This window comes from Petromyzon marinus, chromosome 32 (genome assembly GCF_048934315.1).
Source record: "Petromyzon marinus isolate PM22_M1 ecotype Great Lakes invasive population chromosome 32, UKy_Petmar_22M1.pri1.0, whole genome shotgun sequence".
Lineage (NCBI taxonomy): Eukaryota > Metazoa > Chordata > Hyperoartia > Petromyzontiformes > Petromyzontidae > Petromyzon > Petromyzon marinus.
This window is the reverse complement of record NC_133698.1, coordinates 1172071-1195994: the sequence shown is the minus strand read 5'-3', so window position 1 is coordinate 1195994 and position 23924 is coordinate 1172071. Positions and strand designations below refer to the sequence as shown.

Genomic DNA, 23924 nt, shown 5'->3' with positions numbered 1-23924 from the left:
AGACTCACACACAGACTCACACACAGACTCACACTCGCACACAGACTCACACTCACACACAGACTCACACTCACACACAGACTCACACTTACACACAGACTCGCACACAGACTCACACTCAGACTCACACACAGACTCACACTTACACACAGACTCGCACACAGACTCACACTCAGACTCACACTCACACTCAGACTCACACTCACACACACACACAGACTCACACACAGACTCACACTCAGACTCACACACAGACTAGCACTCAGATTCACACAGACTCACACCAAGACTCACACAGAGCCACACCCACACTTGTCCTCATCAGACACACACACACTCACTCAGACTCATACTTACATCAACTCAGGAAGCCACTGGACCTCTGCATGTTTAAAGCATCGAGACTAAAAACGAATTTCGTTCGAACTGCTTTTTGCGTTTAGTTTCTTTTCGCTGCCCCGTACCTACAATTAGCGCAGTTTGGCTACGTACGGTGCGAACGAAGTTGAATATAGGTCCATACACGCACTCACAAATACACGCTCACACGCGAGGGAACCACGTGTGTGTGCGCACAAACGTCTGTGCACACACACACACGTGTGTGTGCTACACGTGTGTGCTACACGTGCTATGTGTAGCACACACACACACACACGTGTGTGTGTGCGCATAGCACACATCTATTGTGCAATCCCCGAAAGGAGCTTCCAGCACTAGGAGCAGAACGTCGGACATCACACCGAACAACACGCGGGGAGGGGGGGAGGGGGGGGCGCAATCGCTGACCCGGGGCGGGGTTGGCGGCACACGGGGTCCGCCCGGAGGCGGTGGAGGGGGCCCGGTTCTCGGTGTCGTGACGTGGGGGGGGGGGGGGTAGACGCAAGCCGGCGGGGGTCGTCTCTGTCTCGGCTGGGGGAGGGGGGGGGGGAGGCCCGCGAGGGGCCCTGGCGGCCTCGCCCCCACTCAGGGGCTGCCGCCGGTTGGTGCACGGGGGGAGAAGCAGAAAGAGAAGTGGTGAGGACCCTGCGGTGTGGTGGGTGGGAGGGTGAGCGGGTGGGAGGGTGAGCGGGTGAGAGGGTGAGCGGGTGAGCGGGTGGGAGGGTGAGCGGGTGGGAGGGTGAGCGGGTGGGAGGGTGAGCGGGTGGGAGGGTGAGCGGGTGGGAGGGTGAGCGAGTGGGAGGGTGAGCGAGTGGGTGAGCGAGTGGGTGAGTGAGTGGGTGGGTGAGTTCTTGTGACCTGCAGTGCTGTGGTGGTGGTGGTTGAACACATCCGGGAGCTGTCCTCAACACGGGCAGAGTGATCATCGAGTTAAGTTCCCTGCAACAGTGGCCACGGCAGTAGTGGTGATCAAAGAGTGAGTGGACGAGTGGGTGAGTGAGTGGACGAGTGAGTGGGCGAGTGAGTGAGCGAGTGGGTGAGTGAGTGGGCGAGTGGGTGAGCGAGTGGGTGAGTGAGTGGGCGAGTAAGTGAGCGAGTGGGTGAGTGAGTGGGCGAGTGGGTGAGCGAGTGGGTGAGTGAGTGGGCGAGTGAGTGAGCGAGTGGGTGAGTGAGTGGGCGAGTGAGTGAGCGAGTGGGTGAGCGAGTGGGTGAGTGAGCAAGCTGATTGCGTGAGTGAGTGGGTGATTGGGTGAACGAGTTGGTGAGTTCGCGAGTTACTGAGTGCGTGAACGCAGAAAGGATGACGCGCATATACCTACGTGCGGACAGCATGCCACCAACAGAAGTCGCATGCCACCGGCAACAGTATCATGCCACCAGCGATGGCAATTCCCTGATTGCAGTGACTCAGAGATGGTAGGAAGCGGGGCGATGGTGGCGTTCGAACTCCCGCGTGTCGTGAGTTGTGTACACGACGCGAAGCCACAGTCCGTCACGCGATCACGGCAGTGGCCCTGCTGGAGAAGCGATCCCACGGACACGCCGCAGACGACGCTGCCACGGCTCCTGTTTGCCCCAACGTTGTCGCGAGCCGCTGTGCGCGATTGCCCCGCGCTTTTACACGACCGCTCCCACTTTGCCCTCCGAGCGCAGAGGATCAGCAACGCGTCCGGTTGAAGACGCGGGAAATTCGCTCTCTTCCCACGTTCTCAACGATCCCGCTCAGTCTGTCAACAAACGAGTCATTATCGTCCCATTGCAACGGGGTTCGGCCACCAAAATAACAAGAAGAGACGTTTTTGTACAAATCGGCAACACCAAAAAACGACTTGATATTTCAAGGTCCCGCAGTGCACTGTGTGGGTGAATACGAGACGGCCCTCAAAGACGTCACGAAGCAGGCCCCCTAAAGAGGGCCGCATGCGGCTCCGGAGCCGCAGCTTGCATCGCAACGTTGGCTCGTGCTGTTTGTTGCTGGCCACTGGACGTGTTGGGAACCCTTTGGGCTGCGCTGCGGCCACTTGGGCACCCGCGGCTTTGGTCGGACAGAGAGGGAGGGAGGAGGAGGCGGGGGGGGGGTAACGGTGCCAGAGGCCGCCCGGCTGCACCCCCGTAACCCGGGCAGTGCCTCGCCTCGCCTCGCACCTTTGCTCCTGAATAAAGGCGCTGGGGTTTGTTTGTCTTCGTGTTCTTCTGTGGGTTAGATCGCGTGGATATAAATGTTTGTGTCGTTAAACCCGCCGCCACCACCCGACACGGCCAATTAGTGCGGTTTGTTACGTGAACAAAAGGTGCCCAATGAGTGTCGACTTAAGCACACCGGTTGTGTCGGAGAGTAAACCCACTGCAGCATTTACAGTTCGAGTTCCTTGACGTTTCGCTGGTGACAACAACAACAATCAGCAGCAGCAGCAGCGTCATCAGGCGATGGAGCCAGAATTGTGGAGAAACTTTCCTGTGATGCCATCACCTTTACTCGATTGACGTGAAACATCACAGGACTCGAATTGTCGATGTTGTGGGTTTACTCTCCAACACACAACCGGTCTGCTGAAGTAGTCACGAATTGGGCACATTTTGTTTTCGTACACAAACCTTACTAATTGGCTGTGTCGGGTGGTGACGGGTTTAACAACACATTTATATTTACGTGATCTAATCCAAAAAACACTTTTTTATGGATAATATTGGTCGCGAAAGCCCACTACTCCAACCCAACGCCGTTTCACGCCTCGGGGTTTCTCTGACCATACTTCACCACGCTGGTCAGTGTGGCTTGGCGGTGAGGTCGGGTGGGGTAGTACGCGGGTTAGCCATGGCTCGCTACCCACCGATGTCAGCCGTGGCCCGGAATCAAACTCGCGTCTTCGGATCCACAGCGCAGTCGCGCTAACCGCTCTGCCACCGCTCCCCCTGCCTCTTGACGGACAGCTGCGCGTTCACAAGGCACGGAGGGGAGGGGTGGGAGGGGGGGAGCCGTGTGGCCCACAGGGCTGGTCACGTGTGTGTGTATGTGTGTATGTGTCATCTCAGTCATCTTAGTCAGTCGACCCGTGGCACTTGGGTCCTCCTGCCAGCGGGCGTTCGATACTTCACGTGGCCTCAAGGTGCACATGGCCTGGCACAAGCGTCGTGGTAATGTCACCGCCACTTAGTGGCGAATGGCGGTTGTTGTTGTTGTGTGTGTATGTGTGTGTGTGTACGTGTGTGTAGCGGTTAGCGTGCTGCGCTACGAACCTGGTGACTCGGGATCGATTCCCGCTCACAGCGAACACTGGTGACGATTATCTAAACCGGTCCTGGGCCTCCCCTAGGTCGACTCAGCCTCAAATTAGTACCTGTTGCGATGTGTAAACATCGTCGCTAGGGAGACAAAGGCGGCCGGGCGTGGTGTTGGCCACCCACTCCCTCGTGTGCCGTGCCGACCTTTATAGGTGCTCGCTAACAGCACTTGCCCCTACAGTCTGTTAAGGCTACACGGGGGATCTTTGTCTTTGTGTGTATCTATAGGCATTCGATAACAGTACTTGACCCAGCAGCATGTTAAGGTTATACTTCGAAACGTCGTGATTTGTTTAATTTAATTTTATTTCTACCTACGTGACTTTACCGAAAGAACCAAAGAGTATACGGGGATCTTTGTATCGATCTAAGAATAGTTTACACCCTTTCTGGCAATAAAACAGGAGGTGTTAAGATGTTAAAACACCAAATATAAACCTCTTGCAAGGCATGATGTCTGCATGCTCACCACATTCTTGTGGTGAACATGCAGACAAAAAACACATGGTCTGGTATTATAAGCATTGTTTTTTAAACTGATTGGTCCGCACCAGAGACGTATTTGTGCTGTTCGCATTTTGGCGTCCTCTGGTCGAACACTGTTTGAGACGAGGCTCTAAAGAAATCAGTCTCTGGTGTGGACCCATCAGTTCCAAAGACAATGCATCATCATAGACTACCAGAGCTTACTCTTTGGTTCTTTAGGTAAAGTCACGTAGGTATAAAATAAAATAAATCACGACGTTTCGATTGCAACACAAGCAATCATCATCAGGTGGGAAAACCACAGCAAGAAGACATTTTTTTTGTTGCTAAAGTGGGAGAGAGAGAGTTGCCGTGGTAAGAGTTTTTATAGGTAAGGAAGGGGGAGGAGCAAGGGGGAAGAGGGAAGGGTGGGGTGTGGGGTAGGGGGAGGAGCAAGGGGGAAGGGTGGGGTGTGGGGTAGGGGGAGCGCTACGTGCTGTCGTAGTACCCGGCAGATATAACGGACGGCACCCACTACAAAGCAGTTAGGGTTTTACCTGGTTGATAACATCCTTCCAATGATTGCTCAATTTGTATCCATCTTCTCGGTTGAAGTTATGTCTGTTTATATATCTGGATGGCTTCATGAACAAACCTTTGATAGTAGCCCGAAGGTTTATACCTACGTGACTTTACCAGAGCATGTAATTTTTGTTGCATGTTCACAAGTATATGTGGTGAATGCAGACATGATTCTGTGCAGAAGGTTTCTGTTCAGTGTGTTAACATCTTAACACAGCTGTTTTATTATTGCCAGAAAGGGTAAACCCTATTCTTATATTTTGATATTGGCAAGGGAGGTCCCATTATGTGTGCATCTATGTTGAACTTCCTTCGCACCGTACGTAGCCTACCGCGCTGATCGGAGGTGCGGGAAACGCGGGGGGCTGAAGCCCCCCCCCCCCCCCACCCTGCCCCCCCCTCCCCCCACCGCCACCAGCTTGGGCAGTGGCGGCTCACAGGGGGGGGGCATGGGGGGCTATCCCCTTCCCCCCCACTCCCCACTCACTTCCCCTTGAGACCATCGGCGTTTATTGATATTTAGAACAGAGAGAGAGGACACGCAATGATGTTGCTGTTGTTACTCATGTAGGAGGGAGGGAGATATCTAAACGTCTGTAAATGTCAGAGCCGCTCCTCTCCCAGCCCTCGCGTTGGGACGTTTCTGGGTCGGCCTCTGAGCCGAGGCCACCACCACCACCAGCACCACAAGCACCACCACCAGCACCACCACCAGCACCACCACCACCATCACCAGCACCACCACCACAAGCACCACCACAAGCACCACCAGCACCACCACAAGCAGCACCACCACAAGCAGCACTACCACAAGCAGCACCACCACCACAAGTACCACCACCAGCAGCACCACCAGCAGCACCAGCACCCTCCCCCCAGTCTCCGCTTGTACACACAGAGCCCCCCCCCCCCACAACCCACCCTGCGTTTGAGCAATCCCAGCAGCAGCTCCCCAGCACGTGGAGCGAAACGTCGGACATCATCCCGAAAGCGATCACCCAGTACCGTAATCCAGCGGCAGCGTTTGCTTGAGCAAGCGAGCCCCACCCGCGGCGGTCTTCCACCTTCTGGGTCTCATCAGCAGAGTCGGCAGCCCTCGTTACACAACCGCCGCCACGATTTAGCAGCGGTGGGGAGTCGCGGGTGCTGCTGCTGCTGCCTCTGTGGGGGTTCACGCAGAGGTCACGACGGGCACGGCTCTGGCGCGGCCCTCTAGACTCACACACGGAGACTTTGTTCCTCCCGTCACGAGGGGCTCACGAGCCATGGGAGCCGCCGAAGTCACCGATGTCGAGTTCAAGCCCCCCCACCCGCCCCCGCCTGGGTTAGCGAGCGAAGAAGGTTCCCTTTCCATCTGTTCCATCTGCGTGTTCCTTGCGAGAGTGCAGCGTTTGCCAGCGCCGCTTGCGTGTAGCCGCATGTGTGTGTGTAGCAGCGTGCGTGTGTGTGTAGCAGCGTGTGTGTGTGTAGCAGCGTGCATGTGTGTGTGTAGCAGCGTGCGTGTGTGTGTGTAGCAGCGTGCGTGTGTGTGTGTAGCAGCGTGTGTGTGTGTGTAGCAGCGTGCGTGTGTGTGTAGCAGCGTGTGTGTGTGTGTGTAGCAGCGTGTGTGTGTGTAGCAGCGTGTGTGTGTGTAGCAGCGTGTGTGTGTGTGTGTAGCAGCGTGTGTGTGTGTGTGTAGCAGCGTGTGTGTGTGTGTAGCAGCGTGTGTGTGTGTGTAGCAGCGTGTGTGTGTGTGTAGCAGCGTGTGTGTGTGTGTGTAGCAGCGTGTGTGTGTGTGTGTAGCAGCGTGTGTGTGTGTGTGTAGCAGCGTGTGTGTGTGTGTGTGTAGCAGCGTGTGTGTGTGTGTGTGTAGCAGCGTGTGTGTGTGTGTGTGTAGCAGCGTGTGTGTGTGTGTAGCAGCGTGTGTGTGTGTGTGTAGCAGCGTGTGTGTGTGTGTGTGTAGCAGCGTGTGTGTGTGTGTAGCAGCGTGTGTGTGTGTGTAGCAGCGTGTGTGTGTGTGTAGCAGCGTGTGTGTGTGTGTGTAGCAGCGTGTGTGTGTGTGTAGCAGCGTGTGTGTGTGTGTAGCAGCGTGTGTGTGTGTGTGTGTAGCAGCGTGTGTGTGTGTGTGTGTAGCAGCGTGTGTGTGTGTGTGTAGCAGCGTGTGTGTGTGTGTGTAGCAGCGTGTGTGTGTGTGTGTAGCAGCGTGTGTGTGTGTGTGTAGCAGCGTGTGTGTGTGTGTGTAGCAGCGTGTGTGTGTGTGTAGCAGCGTGTGTGTGTGTGTGTGTAGCAGCGTGTGTGTGTGTGTGTGTAGCAGCGTGTGTGTGTGTGTGTGTAGCAGCGTGTGTGTGTGTGTGTGTAGCAGCGTGTGTGTGTGTGTGTGTAGCAGCGTGTGTGTGTGTAGCAGCGTGTGTGTGTGTAGCAGCGTGTGTGTGTGTAGCAGCGTGTGTGTGTGTAGCAGCGTGTGTGTGTGTAGCAGCGTGTGTGTGTGTAGCAGCGTGTGTGTGTGTAGCAGCGTGTGTGTGTGTAGCAGCGTGTGTGTGTGTGTGTAGCAGCGTGTGTGTGTGTGTGTAGCAGCGTGTGTGTGTGTGTGTGTAGCAGCGTGTGTGTGTGTGTGTGTAGCAGCGTGTGCGTGTGTGTGTGTAGCAGCGTGTGTGTGTGTAGCAGCGTGTGTGTGTGTGTGTGTAGCAGCGTGTGTGTGTGTGTAGCAGCGTGTGTGTGTGTGTAGCAGCGTGTGTGTGTGTGTGTAGCAGCGTGTGTGTGTGTGTGTAGCAGCGTGTGTGTGTGTGTGTAGCAGCGTGTGTGTGTGTGTGTAGCAGCGTGTGTGTGTGTGTGTGTAGCAGCGTGTGTGTGTGTGTGTAGCAGCGTGTGTGTGTGTGTGTAGCAGCGTGTGTGTGTGTGTGTAGCAGCGTGTGTGTGTGTGTGTAGCAGCGTGTGTGTGTGTAGCAGCGTGCGTGTGTGTGTGTAGCAGCGTGCGTGTGTGTGTGTAGCAGCGTGCGTGTGTGTGTGTGTGTGTAGCAGCGTGCGTGTGTGTGTGTGTGTGTAGCAGCGTGCGTGTGTGTGTGTGTAGCAGCGTGCGTGTGTGTGTGTGTAGCAGCGTGCGTGTGTGTGTGTGTAGCAGCGTGCGTGTGTGTGTGTGTAGCAGCGTGCGTGTGTGTGTGTGTCGCAGCGTGCGTGTGTGTGTGTGTAGCAGCGTGCGTGTGTGTGTAGCAGCGTGCGTGTGTGTGTGTGTAGCAGCGTGCGTGTGTGTGTGTGTAGCAGCGTGCGTGTGTGTGTGTGTAGCAGCGTGCGTGTGTGTGTGTGTAGCAGCGTGCGTGTGTGTGTGTGTAGCAGCGTGCGTGTGTGTGTGTAGCAGCGTGCGTGTGTGTGTGTAGCAGCGTGCGTGTGTGTGTGTAGCAGCGTGCGTGTGTGTGTGTAGCAGCGTGCGTGTGTGTGTGTAGCAGCGTGCGTGTGTGTGTGTAGCAGCGTGCGTGTGTGTGTGTAGCAGCGTGCGTGTGTGTGTGTAGCAGCGTGCGTGTGTGTGTGTAGCAGCGTGCGTGTGTGTGTGTAGCAGCGTGCGTGTGTGTGTGTAGCAGCGTGCGTGTGTGTGTGTAGCAGCGTGCGTGTGTGTGTGTAGCAGCGTGCGTGTGTGTGTGTAGCAGCGTGCGTGTGTGTGTGTAGCAGCGTGCGTGTGTGTGTGTAGCAGCGTGCGTGTGTGTGTGTAGCAGCGTGCGTGTGTGTGTGTAGCAGCGTGCGTGTGTGTGTGTAGCAGCGTGCGTGTGTGTGTGTAGCAGCGTGCGTGTGTGTGTGTAGCAGCGTGCGTGTGTGTGTGTAGCAGCGTGCGTGTGTGTGTGTAGCAGCGTGCGTGTGTGTGTGTAGCAGCGTGCGTGTGTGTGTGTAGCAGCGTGCGTGTGTGTGTGTAGCAGCGTGCGTGTGTGTGTGTAGCAGCGTGCGTGTGTGTGTGTAGCAGCGTGCGTGTGTGTGTGTAGCAGCGTGCGTGTGTGTGTGTAGCAGCGTGCGTGTGTGTGTGTAGCAGCGTGCGTGTGTGTGTGTAGCAGCGTGCGTGTGTGTGTGTAGCAGCGTGCGTGTGTGTGTGTAGCAGCGTGCGTGTGTGTGTGTAGCAGCGTGCGTGTGTGTGTGTAGCAGCGTGCGTGTGTGTGTGTAGCAGCGTGCGTGTGTGTGTGTAGCAGCGTGCGTGTGTGTGTGTAGCAGCGTGCGTGTGTGTGTGTAGCAGCGTGCGTGTGTGTGTGTAGCAGCGTGCGTGTGTGTGTGTAGCAGCGTGCGTGTGTGTGTGTAGCAGCGTGCGTGTGTGTGTGTAGCAGCGTGCGTGTGTGTGTGTAGCAGCGTGCGTGTGTGTGGCAGCGTGCGTGTGTGTGGCAGCGTGCGTTTGCGTGCGTTTGCGTGTGTGTAGCAGCGTGCGTTTGCGTGTGTGTAGCAGCGTGCGTTTGCGTGTGTGTAGCAGCGTGCGTTTGCGTGTGTGTAGCAGCGTGCGTTTGCGTGTGTGTAGCAGCGTGCGTTTGCGTGTGTGTAGCAGCGTGCGTTTGCGTGTGTGTAGCAGCGTGCGTTTGCGTGTGTGTAGCAGCGTGCGTTTGCGTGTGTGTAGCAGCGTGCGTTTGCGTGTGTGTAGCAGCGTGCGTTTGCGTGTGTGTAGCAGCGTGCGTTTGCGTGTGTGTAGCAGCGTGCGTGTGTGTGTGTGTGTAGCAGCGTGCGTGTGTGTGTGTAGCAGTGTGTGTGTGTGTGTAGCAGTGTGTGTGTGTGTGTAGCAGCGTGCGTGTGTGTGTGTGTGTAGCAGCGTGCGTGTGTGTGTGTAGCTGCGTGTGATGTTCAGATATCGCCTAAAACTGATGGGGTCCATTCTCTCAGCCGATGTGAAAAATGCGATCTCCGCATGAGAAGCAGTGGTGCGGATGTCGAGTGTGCAGGTGGTGCAACTCGGGGCCCATGCGAACCACGCTTTTGGGTCTCTCTGTGAGTCTTTTGGTCTCTGTTGATCTCCACGCGAGTGTCCGGATTTCTATGCCCGCCCCTCACTGGCACCACCGCCCTCTGTGCACCGCGCTGCAGGAGCAGACCCCGTGCCACGAGCGTGGAGGAGCAGACATGGAGCTCGCGATCCAGGAGGTCCCCTCTCCACTCGAGTACCTCCCGCAAGGTACCGCACCAGCACCACCACTCCAGTACCGCTGGCACAACCACACGAGTATTACCCCGGGCGCCACTCTTCCGTCACGCTGCCTCGCGACGTTTGACGTTTCGCTCCGCGTGGCGCAGCCTCAAATTTTTGGTTCCCGAATTGAACCGTCTCCTGGCACGTAGGGAAGTGATAAACGTCGTGGACACCGCGCAAATAAACCTGGGGGGGGGGGGCAAACGACGGTGAGCGGCGCCGCACCGCGAGTCCCTCGCCCTCCACCTCCCCCTGCGCCAAGAGGCCCCTCGGCCGTGAGCCGTCGAGACGTCCCGGCACCAGCGTGGGCGGTGCGCCCTTCCCGGGGTGGGGTCCGCTCCAACGACACCCCACGGCTCTCGGCGGCCGGGGGCTGCATGCGACACCGTTTTTCGCACGGCTCCCCGAGGGGAGATAGTGGCAGGACATTGGAAATGGTTGTGTGTGGAAGCATAGCGAGCGTGGGAGCAGGGGGTGCCTTGCCCCCCCCCCCCCGGCGGCCAAAGCTACGAGTTGGGGCCCCCCTTGACAACCACCGCACTACGGAGCTGTAGTGGCAGCCTTCTGCGAAGACGCAGTGACCGTACAGCGCTAAATGTTCGAGACCCTGATCTTAATGATGATTTGATTAGGCAAGAGGAGCCGCGATGTATAATGGCCGAGGTGCGACCGTGCGAGACCAATCAAGTATTGGGGACCCATCTGACTGATTGCCGCACCCCCTGAGCTGATAGTGTCGTTGCTACGCCACTGGTTGTATGAATGTTGAACTTCTTTCGCACCCTTCGTAGCCAACCATGCAAATCGGATGTGCGGGGGGAAGGAAAACAAACTAAACACAAAAAGCAGTTCGAAGGAAATAAGTTTCCAATCTGGATGGTTTAAAAGTGCACAGTGAATTCCTAAAATCGGTTGGGGTGAGTTGAAAGGTGCCATGAGCTACCAAGCACAGACCACAAAATGATAGCCAACCAAGTGGCTTTTCAAGTGGACATTTATAACAGCCAAATACTCTGAATGGGTGTTGATTCTAAATGTAGAGGGAAAAACCGGAGGACCCCGAGAAAGATCCACGCGACCAGGGGGGAAAAACACGCAAACTCCAAATCTATAGCAGCAGCAGCAGCAGGCGTCAGGGTCGGTATCGAACCCACGCCCTCCTGTGTACCAGGCGAGGTAGTTAACATCTCGCCAAAGCGGCGCCCTGAGGCACTGCGAGCATCCCGGTCTCCACTCTTAGCCGAGGTACTGTGGAGGCTTCTCCCGGCTGGGATTTATCGTTTCCTATGGGGGGAGGAGGAGGGGGGGATGTGGAATCTGTCGGCGAAGGGAAAATGTGGATCGTCTGGATTATCTGAAGATGTTTTGTTGTCGTCGTCGAAATAAGCCGCGAGTCTTGAGATTCTCACGATGCGCGGCGCAGACTGTCACGGCCACTTCCAAACCCTTGCGATCGTCTCCAGACGGCTCCACTCTCGGGCGCGGGGTCACGGCTGAACGCGGCGCTTTGTGTACGTTAGGGGCGAGCCGGAACGCTTCCGTCGGTACGTCCACCACGCGGACGCGGCTCGGACGGCCTCCCGTGCTTTATGGCCGCACGCGAGAGAGACGTAAAATGTACGCCGTGACCTTTGAGCGAACATCTGTGCAGAGCGAGAGCGAGAGGCAGAGGGAGAGAGGAGAGGCATGGGAGAGAGGCAGGACGGACACAAATTCCCTTGTTTACATTCCTGGCGGAGCATGGCTGCGATCCCTCACCCTCGCACGTGGCTCACGATCGCGCTCATTCCTCCTCCTGCTTCCTCCTGCTCCTCGTTCCTCTTCCTACATCGCAGAGTGGCAAGAGGAAATGAAGAACTACCTCATGGAGCCGTCCACTCCCTCCTACTGTGACCAACTGAGCTCCCTCAACTTCACGAGTGGTGAGCGTCCGCACATCTCGCACGGCGGCCCGCGTCCGTGATGACCGCTGTGCTATGAGCAGCAAACGCGCTGAGCGACGACGACGACCATGGCCGTCACAGAGAGCGTCTGTGCGTTATCCCTCCGCAGGCTACGGCCTGGAGAGCAGCCAGTACGTGCCGCACGCCGAGTCCAGCGAGCCGGGCTTCATCTGCGAGTCCTTCCAGACGCTGCACGACATCACGTGGGAGGAGGTGCTGTGCCTGGCGTCCTCGCAGGGCCCGGCCCCCCGCCCGGAGCCCCCCGCGGGCCCCGCCGCAAAACCCAAACTCTACGTCCCCGCCGCCGCCGCCACCGCGCAGCGACAACAACAACAACCGCAGCACCACCAACAACAACCTCAGCAGCAGCATCATCATCATCAACAACAACAACAACCTCAGCATAAACCTGCGGTGGTGGCGGCGTCGTCCCGGCATAGCGAGATGGAGGCGGCCTGCCACTACCGGCTGCTGGCTCGCACGCAGCCAGGGCCGCCGTGCGGCGCTCGGGAGCCGCCGCCCGGCGCCGTCGCGCTCTTCCACGGCGGCGGCGGCGAGCGACGGAGCGCGGAGGCCGCCCACGGCGGGGACCATCGGCTGGCCCACGGCGGGAGCCACGCGCCGGAGATGTTCCGCGCCACCACCGTGAAGCAGGAGAGCGGCGCGCAGATCGTGCTGGGGGGAGGAGGCGGTGGCGTCACCGCTCAAGGTAGCAACCCCCCTCGCCGTCCCCCCCCCCTGCTCCATCACCGCCCGGCACGATGTCCGACATTTTGCTCCTCCTGCTGCTCCTCCTGCTGCTCCTCCTACTGCTCGTTGTGCTGCGTGACGTCGGCTGGACGACGTAACGTAGCGCCATCGTCTCTAGAAATCTGAGCACCGCTCGCGGGAGTCCACGCGGACGTCATGGGATCGTTCGCATCCAACACGTGACGTACTTCTTCCGCGGGCTCACCGGCAGCATTGACCAGGGCGGCCGCAGAGCTCGAACCGCGAGCCTCTGCGGCGAGCGGCGTGACGCCGTGCCAAGTGATGCACGAGGTCCGAGCACGTTTGGCACAACATGCGGGCGTCGCTCACTATCGCGGCGTGTGTACGTGCGTGCACGTGCGCAGGGGGAGCAGTGGTGTAGGGGTTCGTGCTAAGCTGCGCTATGAATCCGGCAATCCGAGTTTGATTCCCGCTCACGGTGCTGGGCCTCCCATAGGTCGACCTAGGAGATGATAACTCGGTTGCGGTGTGAAAAAAACATCTTCACTGGGGAGACAAAGGCGGTCAGGCGCGGTGCTGGCCACCGACCCCCTTGTGCGCCGTGCCGGCCTGCATAGGTGCTACTCGCTAACAGCACCGTTGAGGTTAAACGGGGGATCTTTGCCTTTGCACAGGAGCGTTCGGCGAGCTGATTGCGGACAAGGGCAGCGCCGGCGGCGAGTGCGTGCCCAGCCCTGAGCGCCTCTGGTGGATGCCGTCACCCCTGGGCGGCCTGCAGCGCGTGCCGAGCTACAGCAGCTTCGAGGCGGACAACTTCGCGAGCCTCGAGCAGCCGGGCCAACGGAAAGCGGCGGCGGCGGCGGCGTTCGACGACTACCGCGGCCCCTACGAGCCCTCCTCCTCCTCCTTCGCCGCGGCGGCGGCGGCGGCGGCGGACGCGCCGGGCCGCGGCCCGAGCGCGCCGGCGCACAAGCGGCGCTTCGGCACCAAGGCCGCCGGCTACGGCTCCGCGGACGCGAAGCTGGCGGACGACCGCTACTACCCCGACGGCGGGAAGTCGCAGGTCACGTTCCGCGATTACCTGGGCGACGCGGCGGAGGCGAGCAACGTCAGCAAGCCCGTGATACCGGCGGCGATCCTCGCAGGGTACACAGGTGGGGCGCTGGCGACGTCACACACACACACACAGATCCCCCGTGGAGCCTGGACAGCCCGTTGGTGGCAAGTCCTGAAGGCCGGCACGGCACCACGCGAGGGAGTGGGTGGCCAGCGCCATGCCCGGCCGCCAGTGGCGATGTTTACCCATCGCATCAGGGACTCACTTGAGTCGACCTCGGGGAGACCTAGGAGGCCCAGGACCGGTTTAGATCATCGCCACTGGTGTTGGCCATGAGCGGAAATCAAACTCGGGCCGTCATATTCATAACGCAGCGCGCCAACCGCGACACTAGTACTCCCCACGCGCACACACACACACACACAAACACGCAAAAACAAAGATAAAGATCCCCCATATAGCCTTAACAGACTGTAGGGGCAAGTGCTGTTAGCGAGCACCTATGAAGGCCGGAAAGGTACACGAGGGGGTGGGTGGCCAGCACCACGCCCGACCACCTTTATCTCTCTAGTGGCAATGTTTTTATCCAACGCACCAGGTACTCATTTGAGGCTGAGTCGACCTAGGGGATAATCGTCACTGGTTTTGGCCGTGAGCGGGAATCGAACCCGTGTCGCCAGGTTCATAGCGCAGCGCGCTAACCGCTACACTACCGCTCCCCACGTGCGCACACACACACATCCACGCACACACCCATGCACACACACACACATGCACACACACACATGCACACACACGCACACACGCACACACGCACACACCCACGCACAAACGTGCGGGAGGCACGATGCACTGGGAGCGTTCTCCACACCAGCGCTGACGCTCGGCCCCCTCGCCCCGTTGCTCGCCGCCCGCAGGCAGCGGCCCCATCCAGCTGTGGCAGTTCCTGCTGGAGCTGCTGACCGACACGGCGTGCCAGCCCTTCATCAGCTGGACCGGCGACGGCTGGGAGTTCAAGCTGTCCGACCCCGACGAGGTGAGGGGCTCCTTCCCCCGTCCCCCCCCGCTGTACGGCTAAGGGGGGGGGGACCGGCCCCATGTGTGATTGTACATTCAGTAGGGAGTTGTGTGCAAGAGAGGTAATTTTTCACATATATACTGACACACCTCCTCTTGATTGTCTGTCGAATTGGAATATACAAATGTAACCTTAAATGTCTATGAGAATGGTGTTTATCTGCGAGTTAAGCCACGTTTTAGACAAACAGAAGATGTCCCGAGCAGAGATGGTTGAGTTAAATTTTCAATTGTTCAAATTGCCTCCGCTCGAGGGAGCCGCTTCCTTCCAGAGGGTAGTTGGCCTACTCTTCCACGTCTTCGAACGTGAGGTCGGTGTACCCACTCTTTACCCATCACCTGCTGATTCACCGTTGGCGTACCCATACCCACATACACCATTCGGTGGAGAGAAGTAGGGGGAAGGAGTAGTTAGGAAACATTCCCCAACGTTTCCAGCCGCCGCGCCGGGAGATTGAACCGAACCGGTCACCTCTGTCCAGTGCCCTGACCGCTGTGGCAGCACGACATCGCACATCCACCCCGACTGATAAACCCCCCACACCCACCCAGCGCGTTGCGTGTGTGTGTGTGTGCGCATTGCGCGCGGTGGCACAACTCCCACGTTCTGGGGACGTTCACTCCACCGCAGTGGGGGCAAGCGCTCTGCCTACTCTCTGCTCGTTCATTTGGAGCCGCCGGCGCTACCGCCACCTCCCCCGCTAACTCTGCTGCTGCTGCTGGGACTGCTGGGGCTGCGCATGTGCGGTGCAGGTGGCGCGCCGCTGGGGCAAGCGCAAGAACAAGCCCAAAATGAACTACGAGAAGCTGAGCCGCGCGCTGCGCTACTACTACCACAAGAACCTGCTGTACAAGTCGTCGGGCAAGCGCTACGTCTATCGCTTCGCCTGCGACCTGCACAGCCTCCTGGGCTACTCCCCGCAGGAGCTGCACGCCATGCTGGGGGTCGGCCTCGCCGCGCACGGCAAGCCCTGACCCGGTGCCGTGATGGCGTTGGCGGCGGCCCCGGTTCCTCTGCCCCAGGTTTATCGTCCATTCTTCGTGGTCGTCGGAACTCCGCGGCCGCCGACCGGCGTGTGGATGTCCGACCGTCCGGGAAATCGATTCGTGAGCCACGTGACTTTAGTTGGGGGAGGTGGGGTCGGGTGGGGTGGGGGAGGGGAATTGTCGCCTGTTTTACCACACGTGCCGCCCCTGGCTAGGCGGTGGCGGGCGTCTGGCTCGGTGAGGTCATCGGCGTCGTCAGGATGTGGGCACGGCCGCTGTCGTCAAAGAGGCCCCCAGGGTAGTCAACCGCACGCAAAGCCAACTCTGCTCAGACGATCCGCCAGCAGCGGCAGCTCTCACACCGCTCCCCTGCCGCCGTGTTCTCAGCCGGACGCGAGAGCCTCGCTCGTGGTGAGCGGCTCGCCCCTGTGACCGGCTGGGGGCCGTCGCACCGCACTCTGGGCACGATTGACGATCACCGCTTTCGGTGGTCTCTGGCCCCGTTCGCGATCCCTCCTCGAGTATCGAGCCGCTGTTGACTGAAAGAAAGACTGAAAGAAAGCGGCGCTGTTGTTACTCTGGAGGGTGTACGCTGTGCACGTGATCAGCGCGGTGGTGCATTCGAAATTGGACTGGACTCGTGATTACAGCCGGCGGTAACAAACGCCCACACCGACTGACCGATGTATCCACCGACTCACTGACGTATTGGACCCGTCGCCCGTGGCTCACGCAAATCATCGTCTCCGTCACTCGCTCCTGTGCCTATCTTAAACGGGCGCAATGAAACCAAACCTGTCAGCCACTGGCTGGCCCGGCTATTCTTGGCTGGCCAGCGGTGTTCCGGCAAAATGCTGGCAGGCCACAGCAGTTATCGCCACTTCTCAGGTCGGTGTCTCAGTTCTGAATGGGCGCAGTGCTCAGGGGGGTATGTCGGGGGCTCAATTTGAGGTGAATTTGGAAATGGAGGAGGACGCGAACGTATCGGAGCGCGAGGAACGCGTCGCCCCGGCGCTAAACCGCGGCCACCGCGGGACCACTCCGAGCTGCGGGTCCCCACGGTGGTGCTTGCGGTGCCAGTGGCACGATCGCCACGAATCACGCACCACCTCCCTCCCCCCCTCCCCCACATCCATACCCACCATCTCCAAACGACGTCGCGTGGTGAATTGGGAGCGGGTCGTCGCTCGCCATGCCACGAACCCTGGTGACCCGTGTTGAAGTCAGTGCCTTGGGCGAGTCCCGCGGGCTGGGGAGGGAGCAATGTCGCCCACCGTCGCCCACCGCAAATGGAAACGTTCACCCTCTCCGCGTCACCACGTGAACGCCGCTGCCTCAAGCTTCCGGCTGCCGGGAGTACCGGCAGACGCCGCCACACGCCATGTGGCCTCGCATGGCACGGACTCCGTTCACGAGGGGTTCGGGCAGTCGGAGCGGGGCTCCCCCGCCTGCGTCGCCGCCCGTCCCACAGCCTGATCGTGGACACGTTCTTTGACTCTGGACACGTTCCTCAACTCCTGTCACAGATTATTTTGTTTGCCACTGGTGCATGTGATCCGAGCCAGTGTAGGTCTCTCGCATTATGAGAGGGTTTCCACCGGCTGTTTTGCCGAGTTGGAATCCAACCGTGATGGGCCCCCACACGACATCTGATATCTGGTTTGGGGCCCAGCAGGGCCATGCGTCAGCACTGAATCATCTTGGGCAGGCATGGCTCGGCTTCCGCAGTGGAAAAACGCGGAGGCCCGCACATAGTTCGACGCCCCCCCCCCATCACGCAGGGATTGGTCAGCGTGACACACTGGGGGTCAGGACCCTGCCACGTGACCACCAGCGTGCGTGACAGCAGCGTGCGAACCTTGACCTCTGGGACGCTCGCTGAGCTGCCGTTCGTGGGGTTTTAGGAACGGCGGTGGACAGTTCCCCCCCCCCCTCCCCGTATCCGCATGGACCCCTGTGCCGCCGACTCCCTGCGCGTGCGGGTCTGCGTGGCAGGGAGGGGTACTGCAGGCAGTGGCGATCCCCAGCCCCATGGTGCTATCATCCAAAAGCCTTGACGTGATTGTAATGACCACTGCCTCGGCAGGGATGGCACAGGCAGAACAAAAAAATATATACAACCGGGCGACGTTAATGTAAATTGCTACCTTTTTTTCAGAGCACAAAGATGGTCAATCTGCGTGCTATGAAGAAGAGTCATGACCCGAAACGTCGCCCTATAAATACTGTTTCCGTTTTAACGCCACTGTGTTATTGCCGAATGTGTTGAGTGATTTTTTTACGAAGATTCTCTCTGAAATATATATTTTTTCTAAGAGGCTGTAACCAACAGACACTACGCCACCTCGACCGCCGCTCTGGCGCGCAACTCGGTCACTCGCCACGGAATCGCTGAGACGCGGACGTCCTCCGTAACCGTTTGTGGGCAGCCGCACAACCGGTTGCTCGAGGCAGAGACAAGACGCGACGATTCTTTCGAGCGTCTACTGCTCAGCGACGCGCGGCGAGGGGAGCGGATTGCGCACCACACCAATCGCCGACTGCGATTGGTCGCCACCATCCCGGATCGCGCGCCATCCGATGGCTCGGTCGCACTACCGACCGGCTCGCCCAGGCGTAGACGGAGCCGGGCGAGCGGGGAGGAGGAGATGGTGGTGGTGGTGGTGGAGGTGGTGGTGGTGGTGGAACAGTGGTGGCAGCGACCCCGGCGAGCTGGTTCGGGGTTGTGTCTGACGACGCATTGAGCACTGTGAAGGGAGCGGCGCTGCTCACCAGAGCCCCGCTCCGCTGCCCCCCCCACCCCCGCCCGGAGCGAGCGATCGAGGGTTTTTTTATTCCCGAAGAATCTCGCGGTATCCGCCGTAGGTCAAACATAACGTCCCATAGATTAAATCGCAAACTATATTTTATACGAGTAATGTCTGTATACCCTAAGCCATACGGTGTCGCGTAGTTTGTTTTTGTATTTTGTTACTTGTAAAGCAATAGTTAGGTTATCGGTGTATCGTATGATGCTGGCATCGGTATTGTATAGTATTTTGTTATGCTCCTCTAGCCGTGTAAATTAAGATAATCCCACGACACGTGTGGCCGAGCATGTCCTAAGCGTGTGCACAGCGGCCGACGTGGCGACGTCGCGACCACGCACAGCCCCCCCCCCACCTCCCCCCAGCTCCCACCACTCGGCCTGCGCGAAGCCTCCGCACGGTGCCCTGGGAAGCGGCCACCCTGCCACGCGGCTCGCGGCCGCTGCAGTGCGATGGGAGTGGGGGGGGGGCGGAGGAACGGGGACCACGTGCCACGAACGATGATTTTCGGGGTCACCGAACCTCCAGTGATGGATGCACGAGCGTCTGTCGAGGCCAGCGTCGTTCTTCACTGCAAAGCTCGCGGGCCACTGGCGGCCCCTGGTGGCCTTCAGCGCGGCCCCTGGTGGCCTTCAGCGCGGCCCCTGACGGCCTTCAGCGCGGCCCCTGACGTGTGGACCCCGACAATACACAACACGTGACAACACCCCCCATCATCATCACCAACAATAATTTCAAATGTGTGGCGGCCCTCACACTGATGATGCCTTATCGGTAAAAGTGGCACCCCCCTTTGAATATTAGTGGAGAACACTGATCAGAACACTGATCAGAACACTGATTTTTGTCCCCAGGCCACGCTTTGCTGATGAGCCTGAGAAAGTATAAACTGGTCGTGCCGCGCGTTGTTCGGCACAATGTTCCGACGTTTCGCTCCGCGTGCCGGCAGCTTCTGTTGGCGATGAGTTTTATTTGTCGTGGCAAATATTGTAGAAATCTAGAGATGCCACCACCGGACGTCGTGCCAAACACCCCACGGCACAACCAGAACCCAACACCCCACGGCACAACCAGAACCCAACACCCCACGGCACAACCAGAACCCAACACCCCACGGCACATCCAGAATCCAACACCCCACGGCACAACCAGAACCCAACACCCCACGGCACAACCAGAACCCTACACCCCACGGCACAACCAGAATCCAACACCCCACGGCACAACCAGAACCCAACACCCTACGGCACAACCAGAACCCTACACCCCACGGCACAACCAGAATCCAACACCCCACGGCACAACCAGAACCCAACACCCCACGGCACAACCAGAACCCAACACCCCACGGCACAACCAGATCCCAACACCCCACGGCACAACCAGAACGCAACACCCCACGGCACAACCAGAACCCAACACCCCACGGCACAACCAGAACCCTAACGTACACGCCCGACCACAGCGTACGCAGCTGTCCAGGGGCTGCTTTTGTTGACGGGGATGCTGCTGGAACTCGCGGCTCTGGAAAGTCGAGGGGTTCATGGAGGGGAAATATTATTTGACTAAATTCGGGAGGTGACACTGACACCGATCTTTTTTTGTCTTCCATTGTTTTGTCAATTAAATGAGAACGTGCGACCTCAATTGAAGCCGACGATATTTGCGAAAGGGCCAAGAGTTTGCTGGGAAATGAAAATGAAAGCTCTCCATTCTGGGAGATCGATCGTAAAACTTTCTATGGCTTCGCCGAACGTGAAATGAAAGTCGCGAGGGAATTTTACTCGCTACACTCAGCTCCCTCCTTGTCTCACTACACTCGGACACCCTCCTTGTCCCACTACACTCGGACACCCTCCTTGTCCCACTACACTCGGACACCCTCCTTGTCTCACTACACTCGGACACTCTTCTTGTCTCACTACTCTCAGCTCCCTCCTTGTCCCACTACACTCGGACACCCTCCTTGTCTCACTCACATTGGCTGAGATTAGCGCAGCAGCTCACACGATGGGGACATTTCCTTAAATCCCCTGCGCCTCTGTCCAACCGGAAGTTTCAATGGGTTCATCATCAGCAGCAGCACCACCACCGTAGTTAGTCGACCTCCAGGTCACGTGTGGTGGGGTAAAGTGTGGGTCACTCCCTCGTCTTCCAAGACATTTGCACAGCGTGGGAGAATAGGCCAAACAATATAATAACTGGAGGGAGGCTCTCTGGTTTACCAAACTTTACTGACGAGCGCACTCCTCTCTTCAATAGTCTGGCTATGTTTTACCGCTGCAATGAACACTGTCACTCGCCGTGTCGCCGTGTGCCACCTCGCCATGTTTACGTGTGTCACCTCGCCGCGTGCCACCTCGCCACCTCGCCGCGTGCCACCTCGCCGCGTGCCACCTCGCCGCGTGCCACCTCGCCGCGTGCCACCTCGCCGCGTGCCACCACCACCCGTGGTTGTGCGGCTGAGTGCGAATGCGTCCCAGGTAGCAACACTGTAGCCGGGGGTCCACGAGGGCCGCTGTCAGCCACCACCGTCGCGTCGTCGTGTGCGTGACCAATAAAGCGCTCCTCTCCACCACCGCTCGTGTCCAGACGCGCTTTGTAACGCCAAGGCGTGGAGAAGGGGACGTTCGAGGCAAGGGGGTTGTTCTAATAATTGGGGTTTACCCTTTCTGGAAATAAACCAGTTGTGTTAAGATGTTAAAACACCAAACGGAAACCTTTTGCAGGGAATCCCGTCTGCATTGACCACGCACATAGCACTTATGGTGAACCTGCAAACAAGAAAGGGTAAAACCTGTTCTTATATTTTGATACTGGCAAGAAAGGTCCCAAACGGGGGGGTGTTTTTGGTGGTGCTGCTGCTGCCGTCTGCACGGCTACGTGGATCAGAGGACTCGAGGTATGGCTTAAAGCAACTTCTGCAGAAGTCAAATGGCGCTGGAGCTCCGCAGGTGTGCGAGACGGATGCTGGGAATCTGGTGGCAAGACGGGAGAAGCGACGCACAGCTGCAGAAGTAGAACGTGGCAGGTGAGTGGCGTAGATGTGAATCTTCAAAAACCACCACGCTGGGTGGGACACGTTGGGTGGGACACGCTGGGTGGGACACACTGAGACACGCTGGGTGGGACACACTGAGTGAGACAAGCTGGGTGGGACACGTTGGGTGGGACACGCTGGTTGGGACACGCTGGGTGGGACATGCTGGGTGGGACACTCTGGGTGGGACGCGCTGGGTGGGACACACTGAGTGAGACACACCGGGTGGGACACACTGAGTGAGACACGCTGGGTGTGGACACACTGAGTGAGACAAGCTGGGTGGGACACGTTGGGTGGGACGCGCTGGGTGGGACACTCTGGGTGGGACACTCTGGGTGGGACGCGCTGGGTGGGACACACTGAGTGAGACACGCCGGGTGGGGGACACTGGGTGAGACACGCCGGGTGGACACACTGCGTGAGACAAGCTGGGTGGGACGCGCTGGATGGGACACGCTAGGTGGGACACACTGAGACAAGCTTAGTGGGACACTCTGGGTGGGACACACTGAGACAAGCTTAGTGGGACACTCTGGGTGGGACGCGCTGGGTGGGACGCGCTGGGTGGGACACGTTGGGTGGGACACGCTGGGTGGGACACACTGAGACAAGCTTAGTGGGACATACTGAGTGAGACACGCCGGGTGGGGGACACTGAGTGAGACACGCTGGGTGTGGACACACTGAGTGAGACACGCCGGGTGGGACACTCTGGGTGGGACACGCTGGGTGGGACACACTGAGTGAGACACACCGGGTGGGACACACTGAGACAAGCTTAGTGGGACACTCTGGGTGGGACGCGCTGGGTGGGACACACTGAGACAAGCTTAGTGGGACACTCTGGGTGGGACGCGCTGGGTGGGACACACTGAGACAAGCTTAGTGGGACACTCTGGGTGGGACACACTGAGTGAGACACTCTGGGTGGGACACTCTGGGTGGGACACACTGAGTGAGACACTCTGGGTGGGACACTCTGGGTGGGACACACTTGGTAGGCTGCGTAGTGGCCCTCCACATTGAGAGCTTCTCAGATGCGAGTGAATGAGACGAGATCGGAAGACGCTAAGAGAGATGTATTCAGCAGGGATCTACGGAAGAGGAGGTGTGGGAGAGGTTGCATCAATATATGTAAAAGTAATGGAATGCGCCCGAGAACATCCACCAAAGGAGACGGAGCCATGTACGGATGTATGGTGTTCTATGTATATATGTTGAACTTGTTTCGCACCGTACGTAGACAACCGTGCAAAACACAAAAAGCATTTCTAAAGAAATTGGTTTTTAATTCAGATGTAAAAAAATGCCAGGTGGGTTGTTGCATCGCAGGCTCATGAGAAGTGGCGGTGGTGGCTTTTTTTGTGGGGGGGGGGGGGTCATACAGCAGTGGATAGATCAGAGCAGCTGATCATTGCGTGCCCTAACCCAACACATCTCTGCTGGATCGACACGGCCCTTGTTTCACGGACGACTTCCGCTCAAATCGCAGCTGCCACGAGACACCGAGCGGCCACATTTGTCGTCGCTTCCTCGCGCCAAAGTGACACGGAACGTGCTTCGACTTTACTTGACGCCGCACCTCCGATGGGAACGGTTGGCTACGTACGGTGCGAAAGAAGTTCAACACGTTACTTTTATTTAATATGCGTAACAGTACAGTACACGGCTCACCTCTTGCCAATGACGTCACTGGAATCTGTATTCGTAACCACCGCGAAGCAGGAATCGCGCACAGCCTCCTAGCGACTAAACGTCCACAGCGTTTACCGGGGAGGGGGGTGCTGGAGTCGAACCGCGAACCTCTGGGAACGAGCGGCGAACGCGCCTCCGCTGGCCCGCGTCGCAGCCACGATCGGACCCAGCGGTGGGGCAGCGGTGGGGCAGCGGTTGGTTCGACGCGGAGCGCCGCAGTCGCAGAGTCCAGTCGCGTGCGGTGCTGCGTGAAGGGGCGCCATGGTGGCTCTGAGATGTTAACTACCTCGCCTGGTATACAGGAGGACGTGGGTTTTATCCCGACCCTGACGCCTGCTGCTGCTGTATATTTGGAGTTTGCGTGTCTCTCTCTCATCATCATCACGGTGGCTATGAGATGTTAACTACCTCACCTGGTATACAGGAGGACGTGGGTTTTATCCCGACCCTGACGCCTGCTGCTGCTGCTGTATATTTGTGAAGTTTGTGTCTCTCTCTCCCCGTGGTTGCGTGGATTTTTCTCTGGATCCTCTGGTTTTTCCCTCCACATTTAGAATCAGCATCACGTGTTTATAGTATTTGGCTGCTATAAAATTCCACGTGATAAGCCACTTCGTTGAGCTATCATTTGTGATATCCAGGTCGCTTCTGAAAAATAGCTACATAGTTTAGTGGGGCCTTCCCTGGTAAAATAAAAAAAGTTTCGTTTTAATGTCCGACGTTTCGCAGCACGAGCCGGGAGCCGGACGGCCCACGGGGCTCGTTGTGGCGG

General features: G+C 58.3%; 1 protein-coding gene across 1 annotated transcript in view; it reads left to right on the top strand.

The window, feature by feature from the left end:
- The window catches only part of LOC142929612 (uncharacterized), a 34502-nt gene extending 13510 nt beyond the window's left edge, over positions 1 to 20992 (top strand). Inside the window, exons 2-7 of the mRNA XM_076071206.1 lie at positions 9730 to 9817; positions 11668 to 11754; positions 11885 to 12484; positions 13161 to 13640; positions 14461 to 14579; positions 15374 to 20992. Of these exons, the coding sequence (XP_075927321.1) occupies positions 9766 to 9817; positions 11668 to 11754; positions 11885 to 12484; positions 13161 to 13640; positions 14461 to 14579; positions 15374 to 15595 (1560 nt within the window). The 5' untranslated portion in view covers positions 9730 to 9765 and the 3' untranslated portion in view covers positions 15596 to 20992. The remainder of the gene's footprint in view (positions 1 to 9729; positions 9818 to 11667; positions 11755 to 11884; positions 12485 to 13160; positions 13641 to 14460; positions 14580 to 15373) is intronic.
- The last annotated feature ends 2932 nt before the right edge of the window (positions 20993 to 23924 follow it).